We start from the raw sequence: 15,847 nt of genomic DNA on the forward strand, positions 1-15,847 counted from the left end.
ACAAAACCAAAACAAAGGAAAGCAGTGGTGACATCGCGTCCCGGGGCAGGTCCCGGTTTCGCTACGCGCGGCCGACCCAGGCTCGCCCGCCCCGCTGTCTGGTTCGTGTCGGCGCCCGCCTAGAACCAGGAGATCGAGCCCGGGGGGCGCGGCGGCAGCGGCCGCTCCCCCCCCCCCCCACTCCCCCTCCGCCCCACCCCACCCCGCCCCTCCCTCCGCGGGGGCGGGCGGGCGCGCGTGCGCGCGGCGGCGGCGGGGACGCGCCCGGCGGCGGGGGCGCGCACCGAGGCGCCGCTCAGTTCGGGGGCGCCCACGGAGCGGCCGCCATATGCCGCGGCTGCCGCGGCGGCTCCGAGCGGCGCTGCCCCCCGGCATCCTCCTCGTCCTCCTCGCCGTCCTCCTCCTCCTCCTCCCCGCGGCGGGCGCGGACGGAGCGCGGCGGCTCCATGGGAAGTTCGCACCTCCTGAACAAGGGCTTGCCTCTAGGTAACCATCCGGCCTGCTCGCCGCGGTGCGGGGCGGGCGGGGAGCGGGGGGGACACACGCGAGCGGCCGCCGCCGCCGCGCTTTGTGTGCCCGTCACCGCCGCTCCGGGCCCCGCCGCCGGCAGCGGGGCTGCCCTGCGGCCGCAGCGCCCGCGCCGCTCTGCCCGGTGGCTGCTTTTTGAGCTTGGGTGAAAACATAAAGGGAAATAAAAACGAGAGGCGGAGGGGCGGGGGGTGCGAGTCGTCCCGAAGTACCAACTCGAAGGGCGCTAAAGCTGCGCCCGGGAGGGGTTTGGGGTGCTGGGTTCCCCGGGAGGGTTTTGGGGTGTTGGGTTCCCCCTCTCGCTCGTGGGGTGAGCGGTGCCGGCTCCGAGCTGCGGGAAAGCTGGGCCGGTGTTAGGATAAACAGGAAGTTTAAAAGCGGCGTTTTAATGCTGTAAAAAAGTGCTTAAGGCCTGGCTGGTGGGATGGTTTTGGCAGAGCTGCGGACGGGTTGTGTGTCAGAGGTAAGGCTCTTCACCCTGAATCTCAATTTCTCTGTTTCTTTCTTTCCCCTTTTTTTTTTTTCTATTTTTTTTTTAATTTTTTTTTTTTGAATCATGCATTTATGCTATTGGTTTTTAAGGTAACAAGAATAATATGCGCGGGATGATGTTACAGATATGCCTCCAGAATTGCCTGACATAAATTGTCATGTTAATCTGAAGGTGATTTTTTTTTTTCCTGCCCTCAGACATAAGGAGACAGAATGTCGATTCTGTTTATAAGCATTATCATTTGGTAAGCAAATTTTACTAAAAGAAGGCTGCAAAGCACAGAATAAGCCTGTTTACAGTGTGGATATGAGTCAGACTGCTGTGCTGCTTTGTTTTCCTCTGAAAAATAAAATATAAAAAGTCAGGATTTAAGTCATAGAATGGAGCTGAACAGTATAATGGTAGCAAATATTGTTAGCAGTGCTTAATTTCAAAATTTCACCTGTTGTAACTTAAATTGAACAGTTTCACTGTGCCTTAGGTTTTAGTAAATGTTGTCCTTATCAGGAAGAATGTTTGTGTTTAGGCCACATTGGAGCAGCTAAAGATAATCATGCCTTTAGCCTCATTGAAAATAATGAGGCCTAATAAACTGAAGTGAGTGTTACTTTATTTTCCAGTGAATTAAAATAAACTGTCATATTTGCGATGTGTGTACGTGTCTCGAGTGCATTGCACTGATTCCTCCTCCAGGGTCTTAAAAGATGTAAATATTCTTATTTAGTATTCGAGCCCCTTGGCAAGTAGCCTGATGCCCTTATTAAAATATTTTAAATCTCATTATTCTGCCCTACTAGGAAGGGAGCAAGAAAATACCAAGAAAAATAAAACGTTATTTAATAATTTTGTATTGAGATCACATTAAGGAATACTTTGAAAATCAGTTTCTTTTATAAATAAGAAGGGTTAAAAAGCTGAGCATAAATTAGACTGCTAGCAGAAAGATAATTGTCCAGTGCATCTCTTTGTTCTGTGCTCTTATCTGTTTTATCTATTTTTAGCTGTGCGTTGGTGAAGCAGGCATGTAAAATTAGCAGCCCAAACTGCTAACTTTAGTGTATTTTATAATGTTGCTCTTTATTGACCCCCAAAGGCAGCAAGATTTCAATATTGAAATCCCTTAATGTTTGACAGATAGTATCCTCTTCAGTTTATTATTATGTCAGCCTTCCCCAGAGTGAGGTAGTGACAAAATATTTTGCCCATTAACAATTCACTGGTGTATTTCAAACCCAAAGGAAACAAACAACCCTTTGCCCCCAACCTTCCTCTTTTCCAGCCTGAACAAGAAATGGGTGTTTATGAGGTGGCTGCAATTCATAAACAGATGAGAGAAAGTGGGAGAGTTAAATTGTTCCCTCCTTTTTGTCATTGTTAATATGGAATAATACTTGGGATGTGAATTCAGTTTCTCAGTGTTTATTTGATAGTATTGAGGGTGTGAATTGGTGCAGAGTCAGCGGTGTGTGTTCTGTCCTTCTCTAAGCACACCCCCATGCCCCCCCAAATAACACAGATTCAGTGCTTCTTTATCAGGGAATGTATTATTTCATTACTGAATTGGCAAATAAAGTATAATAATCCTGAGAACTGCTGTAGTCGTGCTCAGTAGAAGAGTTTAGTCAATGAAACTGCTATTTTGAAATGGAACTACTCCAGTCACCTTTGTGAATTTTGCAGTTGAGTGTTGTCATATGTAGTTAAGGAATAGCTGGAGCGTGCAGCTTCTGAGCACACAGTACACTACGTGTGGAAAGCTCCTCATCGTAAATATTGTATATGCTGTGATACTTTGTCATCCTGTGGAGTTCTGATAGCATGATAAAACAAATTACAAGTGCCCCTACACTTGTCAGTTTAGTTACCTCTTGACTTGTCCTTCTGTATCATAAAGATAAAATAGTGTCTGCCCTTTGTTAAAAATGTGTGATCCTTCAATTTATTAATCTCTCAGTTTCTGAGAGCTATTGTTTTATTTGCAGTGTAAACAGAGTTGCAGCTCTTAGCCAAAAGTGTGATCGGAGAGATTAGGATTGGGCTGCATACTGTGAAGCGTTATCATACAGATACAGTAGTTCACTTGCCAGGGTTTTGTAACATAAAGTCTAACCCTCATTATCAAATAAGAACATCAACTGCAGATCACTGACTAGGCTGGCTCATCCCTTTCAGGAAGAAAACTGACTTTGTCCCAAAGTATCTTTTTTTATGTGAATACTGTAAAGATGTAACAAAAAAAAAAAAAAAGACAAAAAAGCTTATTTTACCGGAAAACAGTTTGAACAGCAGTAAGTGTGTAGAAGGGCACAGATTTTAAGGTCTTTTAAGCAAAGATGCTGAAAAGCAACATAATTTTTAATTTGCTTATGTGAAGCACAGTGCTAAACTTGAAACTGTGCTGATGTTTTGGGCTAAAAGCGCTTGTTGCCATTTTATTTTGTTTTACCATGCATTTGTAATAACTGTATTTCTTGAAGCTTATCTGGAGCACTTGGCTGCTCGTGTGTGAGAGACCTGCCTTTAAGAGTAGTAGTCAGGTTTTTGCCTCCCAAGCCAGCTGGGAACATTGATGAGGTGATACTCCAGCATGTGTCAAGCTTTCAAATCCCAGAGCAGTTGGCAGTGCAGCAGCAGAGCTGCCTCCTCTGAGGCTCCCTCACCTCCTGGCCCCATAATTATTTATTTAGTGTGAGAGTAGAGATGAAGTTACACTTTTAATACATGTCCTAAAATTTAAGGTGAGGATAAAAGTTGTAGTACAGAGCCCTTTAGCCTTAGTTCCTCAGCTGCACATGCTTTCTCACTCCCAGACAGGGAAGCAATGGATTTACAGTTCGGGAAGACAAATTCCCAGCTCTAGTTTTGGGTCTCTTTCTCCCCTATTGCCTTAAGAGCAAAGATGATGATTTATTTTAGTCTGTGAATTGATCAGGAAAACATGCTTTGCAGATAAATCCAAAATTAACATTTCCTGCTGAAATGTGACCCTTTGCTGCCTCGCCAGTATTCTTTTGGGAGAGCTGGAGAAGTACCAGTTGTGGTGGGTGGTTTAGGATCTCTGAGCTGGGATTACAGCAGGATCTTTTCTGGTGCACAGCAATGCTCAGCCCATCTCCCCAAATGATTAATGTGATCAGGAGTGTCTTGGGAATCTGGCAGCATCCAAGTGTTGGCTGACCGAAACTGGTTATGGCCTCATATGTTGGTGCTGTGGGGAGGGGGATGGAGTAAGCATCCCAAACTTTTCATGAAAAAGGCACAGAGAGTCCTCAGATTAGACGTTTTTAGGCCTTTTGGGGCCCTTTGGTGTTCAGCTTTGGTTTGGTGGTTGAAGTGGGTAAAAACTTCACATTGTTTTTGAACATGACCAGAGACCTATGTGGTTCCTCAAGGAACAGGAGACAGTCTCTGTACTCCTCTAATTTGTGTCACCCACTAGCTGCGATCTGTGGTGTGTTGAGATGGGAACATCTGGATCTGGATTCCCCAGCCCCACCTGCAGGTTCTGCCCTCCAAAGATGGCCCAGGGATGGATGCCTGCCTTAACCTGGGTCTTTACCCTTGTGCATGTTCCAGCAGTAATGAAATAATAATTAAAAAAATAAATTCACAAGGTAAAATTAAATGCCAAAAAAATCGCTTTAAAGAACGTCTCCTGAAAAGCATCTGTACCTCAGATGAATAGGTTAATTGTTTTCTGATATGCAGAATGTAAAGTGTTTATGTTTGCTATAGCAGAATGAGTAATTAATTTTTGAGGAAGATTATGAATTGGCTTGCTTTCTCTTCTGGAATATTTTTGTCACTTCATTTCAAACATATCATGTTTCCTATATTATTATTCTATTTACTAATTATCCAGTTTATGTCTAATCAACATAATTGAAAATTGACATTGTTAGATTTTTTTTTTCTTGAACTAAATGTGGTTAATACAATAGCATATTTCACACTGGTATTTATTTTGGATGACTATTGCTCATCCCTACGTTTTCATCTTCTTTATATATCTGCCTTTTTTGAGGGGCTTTTAGAGGAACTTCTTTGCAGTATACCTGCCAGGGTAGTCAGCCAGAAGGGATTCTATGCAGAAAGCAGAAAAAGCTGGCTCTGAGGACTGGGGACAATTGTTCAGCTAATTCTGAAGTTGAGGTATTAATAGAAAGCTTTTATTTCTGCTGCATATGAAGCCTTTGTTGTCTCAGTATTAAAGCATGAGGTAATGTGATTATATAATTTTGCTTTATGTGAGGTATTTTAAGGCGTATTTTAACAGTTCTATTTACAGGTCAGTGGATGTCCCTTATCTGTGCCTAAACCACCCTTCAGCGAGTTGTGTCACCACCAGCAAAGTTACATAAGTCTGCAGTGAAAGTTGTTCACGCTTTCTGCCTGTGTGCCAGAGCTCACCACGTTACCCCTCCTCTCCTTTTGGTCTATTTAGGGGAGCGCTGATGCCAACTCACAAAAAAGAAAAAAAAAAAAAGGAAGGAAGCAGGGAAACATTTCTTATTTAACTTGAGTCACAGTCCCAGATTCCTGTGTGCAGCCCGAGCTCTGTATTGTTTGGATGTGCTCTAATGGTCTTCCTGAACAGCACCAGTTTTTTGCTAGATTCCATCTTTGGCTGTGGGACACAGGCACACCCTGTGATGAGGGGGGCAGGAGTTCTGTCCTGGTGGGATGTGCTGAAAGCTTTAATAGCAGTGAATTCTCACACTAGCGTGTGGAACATGACAAGAGCATGACTTTTGCTGCCTTTCTAAGCAGGCATTGTTTTGGCACCGTCTGTGCTTGGTTCACATGTGACCTTCTGAAGTGAGAAATGTCTGTAGTGGGGAAACCACAGTGGGCAGCCCAGTGTTGTGCACATTTACCTGAATGTGTCTGGTTTTGTGCAGAAGGGATGTAGCCCTCACCCACAGGTTGTTGGACAGTCACAGTGGGGGTCTAACCACAGCAGATAGGGGTTTAGGAAAGCTGAGCTCTTGGGCAGCAGAAGAGAGTGGTCCTGCTTTCAGTTTTGCTCATGTCAGAACCTCTGAGAGCTGGGCTTGCTGCTCTTGCTGCTGCCATGTGGCAGATTGTTCTCTCCCACCCTCCAAACATGATCAATAGGAATTAGCCCATGGCTCCCACGTGATGGCAGCAGGAATGGCAAATGGGACTCTCCCAGGCTGTCCCTGCTGCATTCCCATCAAGCAGTGTTCCTGTCCTCTGGCACTAGCATGCACTGTGTGCCATGAAGCCCTGTGTGCCTGGCCAGGCAGAGGAATGGCCAGTGGGCCATCCTGCAGTGCCATGGCCTGCCAGAGCTCAGAAAAGAGCCAGGAGAGAAGCAGCATTGCAGGGGATTTTCATTATCAGCTGATACACATAGATTTTTTTATTTTTTTTTTCACTCTGCAGAATGTCATCATAGCCCTTGGGTGAGTCAGAAGTTGGGAGAATGAGCCAGAAAGGAGCTGTACCAGGATGTGCTCTCCAGTTGGATTGGGCTGATGTGCAGGAGGGTTTGTAGGAAGAGGGAGCTGCCCCAGGCAGCTCTTAGTCAGACTTACAGTCAGGGAGAGGTGCTGCTGGGGGCTGACAGACAGCAATGACTGTGCCATTGATGCAGATCCCTGTACCTTTTATTTATGACTGCAAAGTTTCCATCAGCTTCTGTGTTATTTTTACCTGAATATGGGTTTTCAGAATTAACCTTCTATTTTAAGTCAAACAGTCCAAAATTGATGTTGCTTTTTGCATATTTGCAGCACTCTCAATCCTGCAAGGAAAACATATGGCTTAGCAGAAACAGTGGTGTGGAGCACTTCATCAAAATTCCCAGATGAGTCAAATTTCATTAGATGGTTGCAGCCAGTTTGTCTCTTGCTGAGTGCATAGCTTCAGTCTTTGCAGAGTCATGCAGGACAAAAGTGTTTAGCAGAGATAACCACAAGCCAGTCTCCAAACTCTTTAACTGATACTTTAATATTTTTTCACTTTAATGTGTTGTACCAGATATGTTAAACTGTTTATTTTCAACCGGGTAATGAGTGTTTTCACATTTGTGGTCTACCAGCCATCTTAATGTGTCTGGTGCTTCAGTGAACAGTATTAATGTGTATCACAGCCTTTCTCATGTCGTTGATTTTCCCATTCATATAATCAGGGTTACTGAGAAGTGATCTTCAGTAATTCAGTGGTGTGTGTGTGTGTGCGTTCCCATGCTGACTGGAACTGGGCAGCTAATTCCATTTTAACACATTATTTTTTGACTAAGAAAGGTCATTAAGGTGCTGATCAAAGCCACTGCAGTATTTTAGGTTTTATTTTGCATCCCCACTAAATTCTCTCCTGCATACTAAAAGTCTGTCTGTGCTGGTTGTGAATTTTTCCCAGCCTGTCCTGTGCCAGGATTGCTGTCTTTCATTTCTGCTACTAGTAAAAAGTCTTGCTCATTTTGGTTTATGTTAGCTTTCAGGATCCTTTGAGATAAAAAGTATGCAATATCAATTTTTAGTACCTCTATAAACTAATTACTTGCACCTAAAGGACTTACTACCTTCACCCTCAATCAAGACTTGCAGTGAATACTGCAGGTTGCTTTGGATCATGAATTCTGTCAAATTTTCATTCATTTTTTTCAGCTCCTGCAAGACTCTCAAATGTGATTTGAATTGTGTTGAATTTGCAGAGAGTTTTCAATGTGAAATCTTCTCTCGTTGCCCTAGAACTAAAGTGGCTTCCTTCATCTGCCCTGCCTGAGATCCATGGTCAACAGTTTAGCCACCACAGCCCTGCTCCTTTGTGAACTTTAAACTCAGCAGCACCAGGCAGCACATTTTTATTTTTAATTTTTATGAGCAGAAGCAGTGTCTAAAATGACCATTTATCTATGTAGAGCTCGATGTATTTTAGCCACGCCAGTCTAGATAAAAAGAATGTCTTGCATTTTTTAAAAGCTTGTGGGAGGAGGCCCACAATAGAGGCTCCATTGTGCTGCTAGTACTGAGCATACAGGAAATCACAAATTAGCTATGACGAGAGTATTGCAGGGGAGTTCTGAGTTTACTTAATTCCTATAGTATTGTATGGTTTTGAAAGGTTTCACAATACATTGCCTTTTGGGTCTGCTTATGTATGTTGTTTCTATTTGGCAGACTTCTGTTCAAGGCTTTCTCCTAGAATGTCTTTGTTCAAAAGATCTTGTGTTTTGAATCCTTGAATCCAGATGATTTTTATTCTTACTGTAAATACAGAGGTGTGCAAATATTCTTGGCGTTTGTCTCATGACCACCCTGCAGCCATCTAAGATTTAAAACCAGCATTGTGTATTCAGCAGTGAGAACCATCTCTTTAGAGGAAGAAATAGAGAAGGTTTTTAGTAGGAATTAGGAGAACAGCAGGATGCAGGCACAACTGTTCCTGTCTTAGCAGATTTGGATCCTGCAGGACATTGAATCATTCAGCTTCCAGTTGATATCGATGGGAGTTGGAGTGGGCTCACAAATCAAAAGGATTCTGGCTGCATCTTCCACACTAAACCTGAGCTATTGCAGGATAACACTTCTACTAAAATTTTGTTCAAAGATTGGTTTGTTTCATTACTTACAGTTGAGGAACAAGTTCTGCCACTTGGTTGAAAGACTCAGGATTATGGGAACTCTCCAAAATCATGAGTCTTATTTTCTTAGTCCTGTGAATAAAGCAAGTACAAAAGGCTGTCTTGCATGGAGCTGGTAATTGAGAACTTGAAGTACTGTGAATATTGCAGTTTTGCATTGATTTTCATAACTTGGCTACCATCTTCCCTCTGAACTGTTTTTAAAGTCTGTTAAATTCTGTTAGTGATTTTTCTGAGCTTTGTGGCTTTGTTAAAAAAAAAAACCAACATTAAAAAAAATCTGTTAACAAATACATAAATAGAAACTATTTTCTTAGACCCACAGTCAGGGGAAAAAAAAAACTCCCAAGAAATTGAAAATGAAGTTTGGGGTTTTTACTGTCCTGGGGATACTCTCTCATAGAAATGATGAATATTCCAAAGTGTGGTTTACACAATTCCAGCAGCTATTGAAGTGCCCTAAAGATTTATTGGCAGGAGGGGATTTTTCTTTTTTTTTTGCGCAGGAAAAAATGATGACCAAAATCATCTACTTCTCTCTCAGATTTTCAAAGAGAATTAATAAAAATTAGTATTCATTTTAGAAGACTAATTCTAAAAAGAAGATTAAACTGTGGTTGTTTTTATAAATAGTAAACAACCTCACCTGTTACATCTAGGATGTCTTTGATCACAGGAGTGCATAGTGAAAGAAGTAGTCCATGAATAAGCCATATAATACCTGGGAAACAGCTTGCATTTACTTAAGTATGATTTTAAATCAAGTTAGTTAAAGTAGTGCAAGCCTGTTTTGAACTTTTTTTAAAGTGAGTAAGGTGGGACTAAGTGTACTAAGCTTATTTCACATTTGCATCAAGATATTTAGGAATCAGGAAAACCAAATTACTTTGTACTTTGCAATGACATTGTTAGGCATGTGTGTTCTAGTTTTGAAGCATAAATACAGCTGCTTTGTGTGGGATTTGTACCTCTCTATAAAAGGAATGTCACTGAAGGACCTGTGTTAGGAATTTAATGTCTTTTGTGAGAACTGAATCACCTTCCTGAAGTTTGGTTTTTTTGTTTATTTGCTTTTTGGTTGATTGGATGGGGTTTTTTTGGGTTGTTTGTTTTTCAGTTTCTTGGTGGTTTTTTTTTTGTTTTTTGTTTTTTTTTTTTTTTTTGGTTTTTTTTTTTTTTTTTTTTTTGGTTTTTTTTTTTTTTTTTTGGTTGGTTAGTCAGTTGGTTGGTTTGTTTTCTTTGTTGTAGAAGTTTCTGGTTACTGAAAATCTTAGTTGAGTACTGAAGTAAAGTGCAGGTACTGACTTTGAGGGCAAATGTGGTCTAATTATTGCCAAGGGAATTGGGAGAGAGAGAGGGGAGCAGAGATGGCAATGGTAGCAGATATGTCCCAAGTGGCTGTGGAATGGCCCAGATGGTCATGGTGGTTCTATCTCATTTATGAGAAGCCTCAGAAGTGACCTGGGATAATTCACTTAATTTTTCTGTGCCCAGTCTCACCCTGCATTCTGTGATGCAAGTGATGGTGAGCTTACCTTGGAAAGCACTCTGGGATCTGCTGGAAATGGCACCAAATTAGAGCAGGATTTTTTTAGTTAATGGTGCTCTGAGTATGTTCTTGGTCAGTCTTTTTGTGTCTTGTTTTATCACACAGAAACAGTTTGGGAGGCAGTGAGCTTTCATTTGTGAACTGGCTTAAGGTAAATGCACTTATTAAAAAGACAACCTGTGGCTTGACTGAACACAATGCTGTGCAAAACCTTCCACTGTGACTGAAGGGCTTGCTTTCTCCAAATTAAAAATGTAATTTCCACCATTAAAGCTCTTCCTCTTCAAACAGCAAAAATCCCTCCTGTGTATTTGAATAGGGAAGTTGTATTTTGCCAATTAGCTTGGCAGGACATGCATGCAAATGAACCTGTAGGGCACTGGTGAGTGAGGAGGCTGCAGCTCCATGCTCTGTGCACTGGAATATGGGGATGGTGTGTCAGCACCAAGCACCTTTGCTCCTGCTGGGATGCAAAGGCTTGGACCAGAGACATGATTGTGAGCTATTTTTACTTAACAGTTGAACTTTGGAAGAGAAGAAGTAAGGGATAATTTCTTTCAGTTTGAGTTTGCACATTGTATGACTTATTAAAAACTTCAAGATGACTGTTAAGTAAAGACAGCTACTTGAAGTGCCAGATGGAAAAGAGCAAGAAAAATGCCTTCTGTTTAAAACAGAGAGGGGATTTTTGCTCATTTTATGTTGAGGTCTTCTCAAGTCCACAGTTACTGTGGTTGGATAAATGTCCATTTATTATTCTTATTGATGAGGGCGCGCTCTGCAGGTCCTTAGATGACACTGAGTTGGGTCTGAGTGTTGACCTGCTGGAGGACACGAGGGCTCTGCAGAGGCATCTGGCCAGGATGGATCAGTGGTTCAAGGTTCAACAAGGCCAAGTGCCAGGTCCTGCCCTTGGGTCACAGCAACCCCTTGCAGCTCCAGGCTGGGGACAGAGTGGGTGGAAAGTGTCCAGTGGGAAAGGACCTGGAGGTGCTGGTCAGCAGTGGCTGAACATGAGCCACAGTGTGCCCACGTGGCCAAGAAGGCCAGTGACATTCTGGGCTGTATGGCCAGCAGGACCCAGGCACTGATTGTCCCTCTGTCCTCAGCACTGGGGAGGCCTCACCCTGAATCCTGTGTTTCTGTGGGCTCCTCACTACAAAAAAGACATTGGGGTGCTGAAGTGTGCCCAGGCTGAGATGCGACTTTACTTATCTTTACACCTACATGCTAAGGTTTAGATTGGATATTCGGAAAAATTTCTTCCCAGAAGGAGGTGTCAAGCATTGAAACAGGCTGCCCAGGGCAGTGGTAGGGGCACTGTCCTTGGGGATACTTGAGAGACCTGTGGGTGTGGCACTTGAGACATGGTTTAGTGATGTGCTTGGCAGTGTCAGGCTGGACTTCATGGTCTTGGAGGTCTTTTCCAATCTAATCGATTCTAGGCTTCTTCTGTATAGCAGGTTCTGTTGTGGGTCCCATGCAGATATTAGATGTATAGCAAGATGCATTTCTGTCTCATTAACTGTATGACAGAATGCAGGCTTCAAATGGCATCTTTGGGCACACATTGCCAGCTCAGCATCATGACATTGGGCTGCATTCCTGGAATTGGGATGGCACTTTTTTTTAGTTCCTGCTCTCATTGTCCAGCAAGTGCTCTTATGGATATTGCAAACATTTCTGCTATTCTAGAAATGTGGCTGATTTCAGCAAAGCTCCTGTGGTTTGAGAAATACAGTACTGGCTGTTTGGTTTGGCTGTGAGACCCCTTGATTCCTTCTTTTGCTCAGCAGTCCATCATCTTACAACCATTTTATATGGATTTAGTTCAAGGCCTATGTTAGCTTATACGTAACTTGGAATAATTATAAAATTCAAAAAATGTCGAGTATTTTTCAGTTGACTAAAATTTTAAAAGGGCGTTTTTTCCTGCCAGCATCTGGAAGTTAGCCAGGTAAAAGCTAACATTCCCACAATACCTTTTCTGTGGGATAATGGGCAAGTTCAGGGCAGCATTCCTTCTTTCAGTTATGTAAACAGACAGTGCTGGCCAAGGCTAAGAAGTGTTGCTGCACATGAAATTGTTGCTGTTTGCCCTTTCAGTTGTTGCTCTGTTGAAAATGATTTATTTTTTATTTCATTATTGTTCTTCTCTTTATATTTAAATAACATGGAGTCTTCTGCTCTGTTGCCTTTTAAGATCTTGCCCAAGGCAGTGCTCTGTGAAGAATCCATGCACTCTGTGGATGATTTCATCCATGGTAGTGAAAAGATGTCATCAGTATAAAACTAGCTTTCAGAAGGCTCCAAAAAATAGAAAGGTGTTTGTAGAATAGAAGAGATTCTTTGACAATAGATAAAAAGAGGTGAAGGTGTGAGAAGCTGAACTGACCTTTCATCTTACTCAGCTTTGCCACTCCTGGTCCTTCCAAAAGATAGCAGGAATTAATTGCCAGGGAAGCGTGGAGCCAGGAGTGCTGGTGCTGTCAGCCAGCCACAGCACAGGCAGCTTTCATTTGCTGCTGCTATTTTGTAACTTCTGTAATATTACACATTGATAGGGATTTATTACAATAAATTTTTCCCTCTTGGAATTCCTGTCTTTGTACTTCAGGAGTTTCTGAAGAGTTGGCATTCTACAAAGGTTATAGACTTTACATATGAAGCTTTAGCTGTTGGGAATTGTCAGCGTGTCTTGAGCTGTTTGTAGAATTTCTTTTTTATTAGGTTTTTTGGTTTGTTTTTTTTCTTTAGGGATCCCACATAGGAATTTAGTGTATAAGCCTAAAAACAATAGTTTATACATGAAGAAAGATGCAGAAATCCTTGCCTTTCCATGCAGCTGAATTGTCATTTTTCAGCTTCTACAAGAACTGCAAAAATGCAGTCAGTTGGCTTAGGGAAAGGTTGGAGAAATGTAGTGAGACTTGAAAGAAATCAGGGGTGATGAATGCTTACTGTATAGTTTTCTGAGCTGTGATGTAAGCATGGGTTTTATTAAAAAAAAAAAAAAAAGCATCTTGATGACTTAAAAACTTTTTAGCTTAGATCTTTTCGACTAGAATACTTGTACTTTTTACCCTTAAAGGGCAAAGCTTTTCCTAGAAAAATCAATACCTTTTTAAAAGGGCAGCAAGCAACTGTCACATCTAAAAATTCAGTTCTTAGTAAATTCTGAATTGACAGAGGAAGAAAGTCTGAAACCTTAATCTTTCATGCTATCTGGATAAGCTGGAACATGGCTGTATAGTTATTTTCTTTCATCCACTGATGTCATTGAAGTCCCTACGCAGACTGAGGCTCATAAATGAAACTAAAGATCATTTTCTGTGAACTTTGCATTTTTCCATGCAGTGTTTAGCCCATTGTCATGTAACCTCTGTATTCACATAAATATGAAGTCAGTTGGGTGGGTACAGGCACTTGTAATTTTCTGTTCTCTATTCATGCAGAAAGTGACAAAACAGTAAAATTCGAAAAGACTGAAATGCATTAGTGGTGGTATTTCCAGCTTCCAATTCTGTAACCATAATTTTTTATCTCTTTTAAACCTCTAATGAATTTTAATAAGTTTTTAAGAGCTAACTAGGAAGAAAAGCACTGTTGCTTGATAAAACAAAGACTTACTAAGAAATGGAAATTTACTGTCCTGTCTTCAGTTTGTATTCATTTAGAACACAGGATTTATGGACCTTTTAAACCTTTCTTGAGGTTTAAATAACATATATATTCAAACTGCTGGTTTTATTGCATGTAAATGTCAAGTATCTTGGAACTAGTTATATTTAGATCTGTAGCATTTTTGTCAATTCAGTATTTCTAAGTTTCCTTGCTTAAATTAAGTCTGGTTTGTCCATATAGAAATTGACATGTGTGGACTGTATATCCTGTGATTTTATTTATAAACTTGATTTATGAACTTGTTTGCCTTGTACTGTTAATGGTAGCATAGTTTTATCAGCTGTGAAGTTGAATTTTGCTCATATGCATAGAAAAATTTAATTATATCAGATAAATATGTGCACATGGCCACGTGAACAGCTCGTGTGCAGATAAATATCTGCTCCTTCCTAATGTGCCTGATTTTGCAATGAACACTCAGGTAGCAGCTGCCTCATTCTGCAACCAGCTCTGCTGACTGATTGCAGGACCCCAGAACAACTCTGTGAGTAAGGTACAAAGCAAGGCCTTAAGGACAAAAAATTAAAATCCTACTGAAAGATGTGCACTGAAAAGTAACTTGGTGCTTTCGTGTCCACCATCTGTAAAAGCACCATAGGAATTGTACAAATGTTCCCTCCTTCTTAATGGAAGTGTTCTGGATCCTGTTTTTCTTGACTAGAGACTGACAGCTTTTAGAAATATTGTAATGATGAAGTGCCATTAGCTGCACCATTCACAGCTTAAATTGCAATTTAATTGTTGTGTTCTTTGCTATTCTTGTGAAATAGTTGGGTATGGTCAGGATCTTGATTTCCATTACTTTTACTTGCTCTTTATTTTCTTGTTTTGTAGGTTATTCATTTTTTTGTTGAATTATATGTCTTTCTGTGTTCAGTTGGCATGGTAACAGGGCTTCTTTATAGGCCAGTTGCTTTTAGCATTAATTTGCAGGTACTTGTTTTTGAATGTAAAAATGGAAACTATTTATGTTCTTCATCATTCCCCATCATTAATACATGCATACTTTCTGATGCAATGTAAATTACTTTGCCTTCTGTCTTACAGGGAAAAATGTATTCTTAAAGGAAGAAAAAAATTATTACTGCATAATGTGCACTGTATTATTAGAAAGACAATACTTAATTCAAGTTTTCTTTTATACATAAAACTTGACAGAATCAGTGAACCAAGACTAACACCAAAACTTAGCTTAGCCTCAGAAAGTACCCAACACTTCTTAATAATACAAAATTACACCACCCAGTTTTTGTTTCATTAATGTATTTATTGGCATTGCTCTTTATTTTTTTTTTATTACTGGCAGAGTGCCCTGTCTTCTGCATTTCACTGGGAAAAAAGTTAGTGATTTACTTTGATGAGTTCTGATAAAAGAAAGGGATTGATTTTATTAATATTTTGTGATTTTAGTTAGTGGTGTTTGAAGTTCTGAAATAATCTCGATGCTGGCAAAAGTCACATCCTGGGCTTGTTTTATAGTTATTGGAGCAGTGTTCATGGTGATGTGATGGTGTCCTGCAGCAACTGCTGCTTGGAGAAGAACAGGTAATCCTGTCACATTTTCACAGAGAGTAATTAGGCTATTAGTATTTGTTCATATTTATAGAGATTTGGTACTCTATCTGAATAAATAATTTTTTAACTTTTGATGACTATGTCATTTAAGATCTGCTATAAGCAATTGCAGAATTTCTCTTTCCAGTGTAGTTGCTTTCAAGTTCTTTAGGATGAGATGTAATCTCATTCATAAGAGCTCCAGACCTTTGTCTGAAAAGCTTTGTACAGATTGGATATGCAGAATAAAAATAAGATTTGAATTGATGTACTTTGGCTCATTCTTCTCCATCCTGTTCCAGGCTTCAGACACTTTGTTTCACTAACCATTTATTAGGGAATGTGCAAAACAAATAAATTCAATTGGTGCTGCTCATAACTCCATTTTACATGTTTAATAAACAGTTCATCTGGCCTATTTGGGTGT

General features: G+C 41.0%; 1 protein-coding gene across 12 annotated transcripts in view; it reads left to right on the forward strand.

The window, feature by feature from the left end:
- CTBP1 (C-terminal binding protein 1) overlaps positions 1 to 15,847 on the forward strand; it is a 233,234-nt gene that overhangs the window by 168,069 nt on the left and 49,318 nt on the right. For 3 of the 12 annotated variants that reach the window (XM_056489055.1, XM_056489061.1, XM_056489054.1), the window contains exon 1: positions 237 to 486. The exons of 6 other annotated variants lie outside the window; for them this stretch is intronic. Coding sequence is in view for 2 of the 6 variants with exons in the window: in XM_056489054.1 (XP_056345029.1) it covers positions 447 to 486 (40 nt within the window). In the remaining 4 variants the exon portion in view is untranslated. Of the gene's footprint in view, positions 1 to 235; positions 487 to 15,847 lie in introns of those variants that run through there. 3 more of the 12 variants (XM_056489056.1, XM_056489053.1, XM_056489058.1) reach the window with 2 other exon arrangements.

The sequence above is a fragment of the Oenanthe melanoleuca genome, chromosome 4 (genome assembly GCF_029582105.1).
Source record: "Oenanthe melanoleuca isolate GR-GAL-2019-014 chromosome 4, OMel1.0, whole genome shotgun sequence".
Taxonomy (NCBI): Eukaryota; Metazoa; Chordata; class Aves; order Passeriformes; family Muscicapidae; genus Oenanthe; species Oenanthe melanoleuca.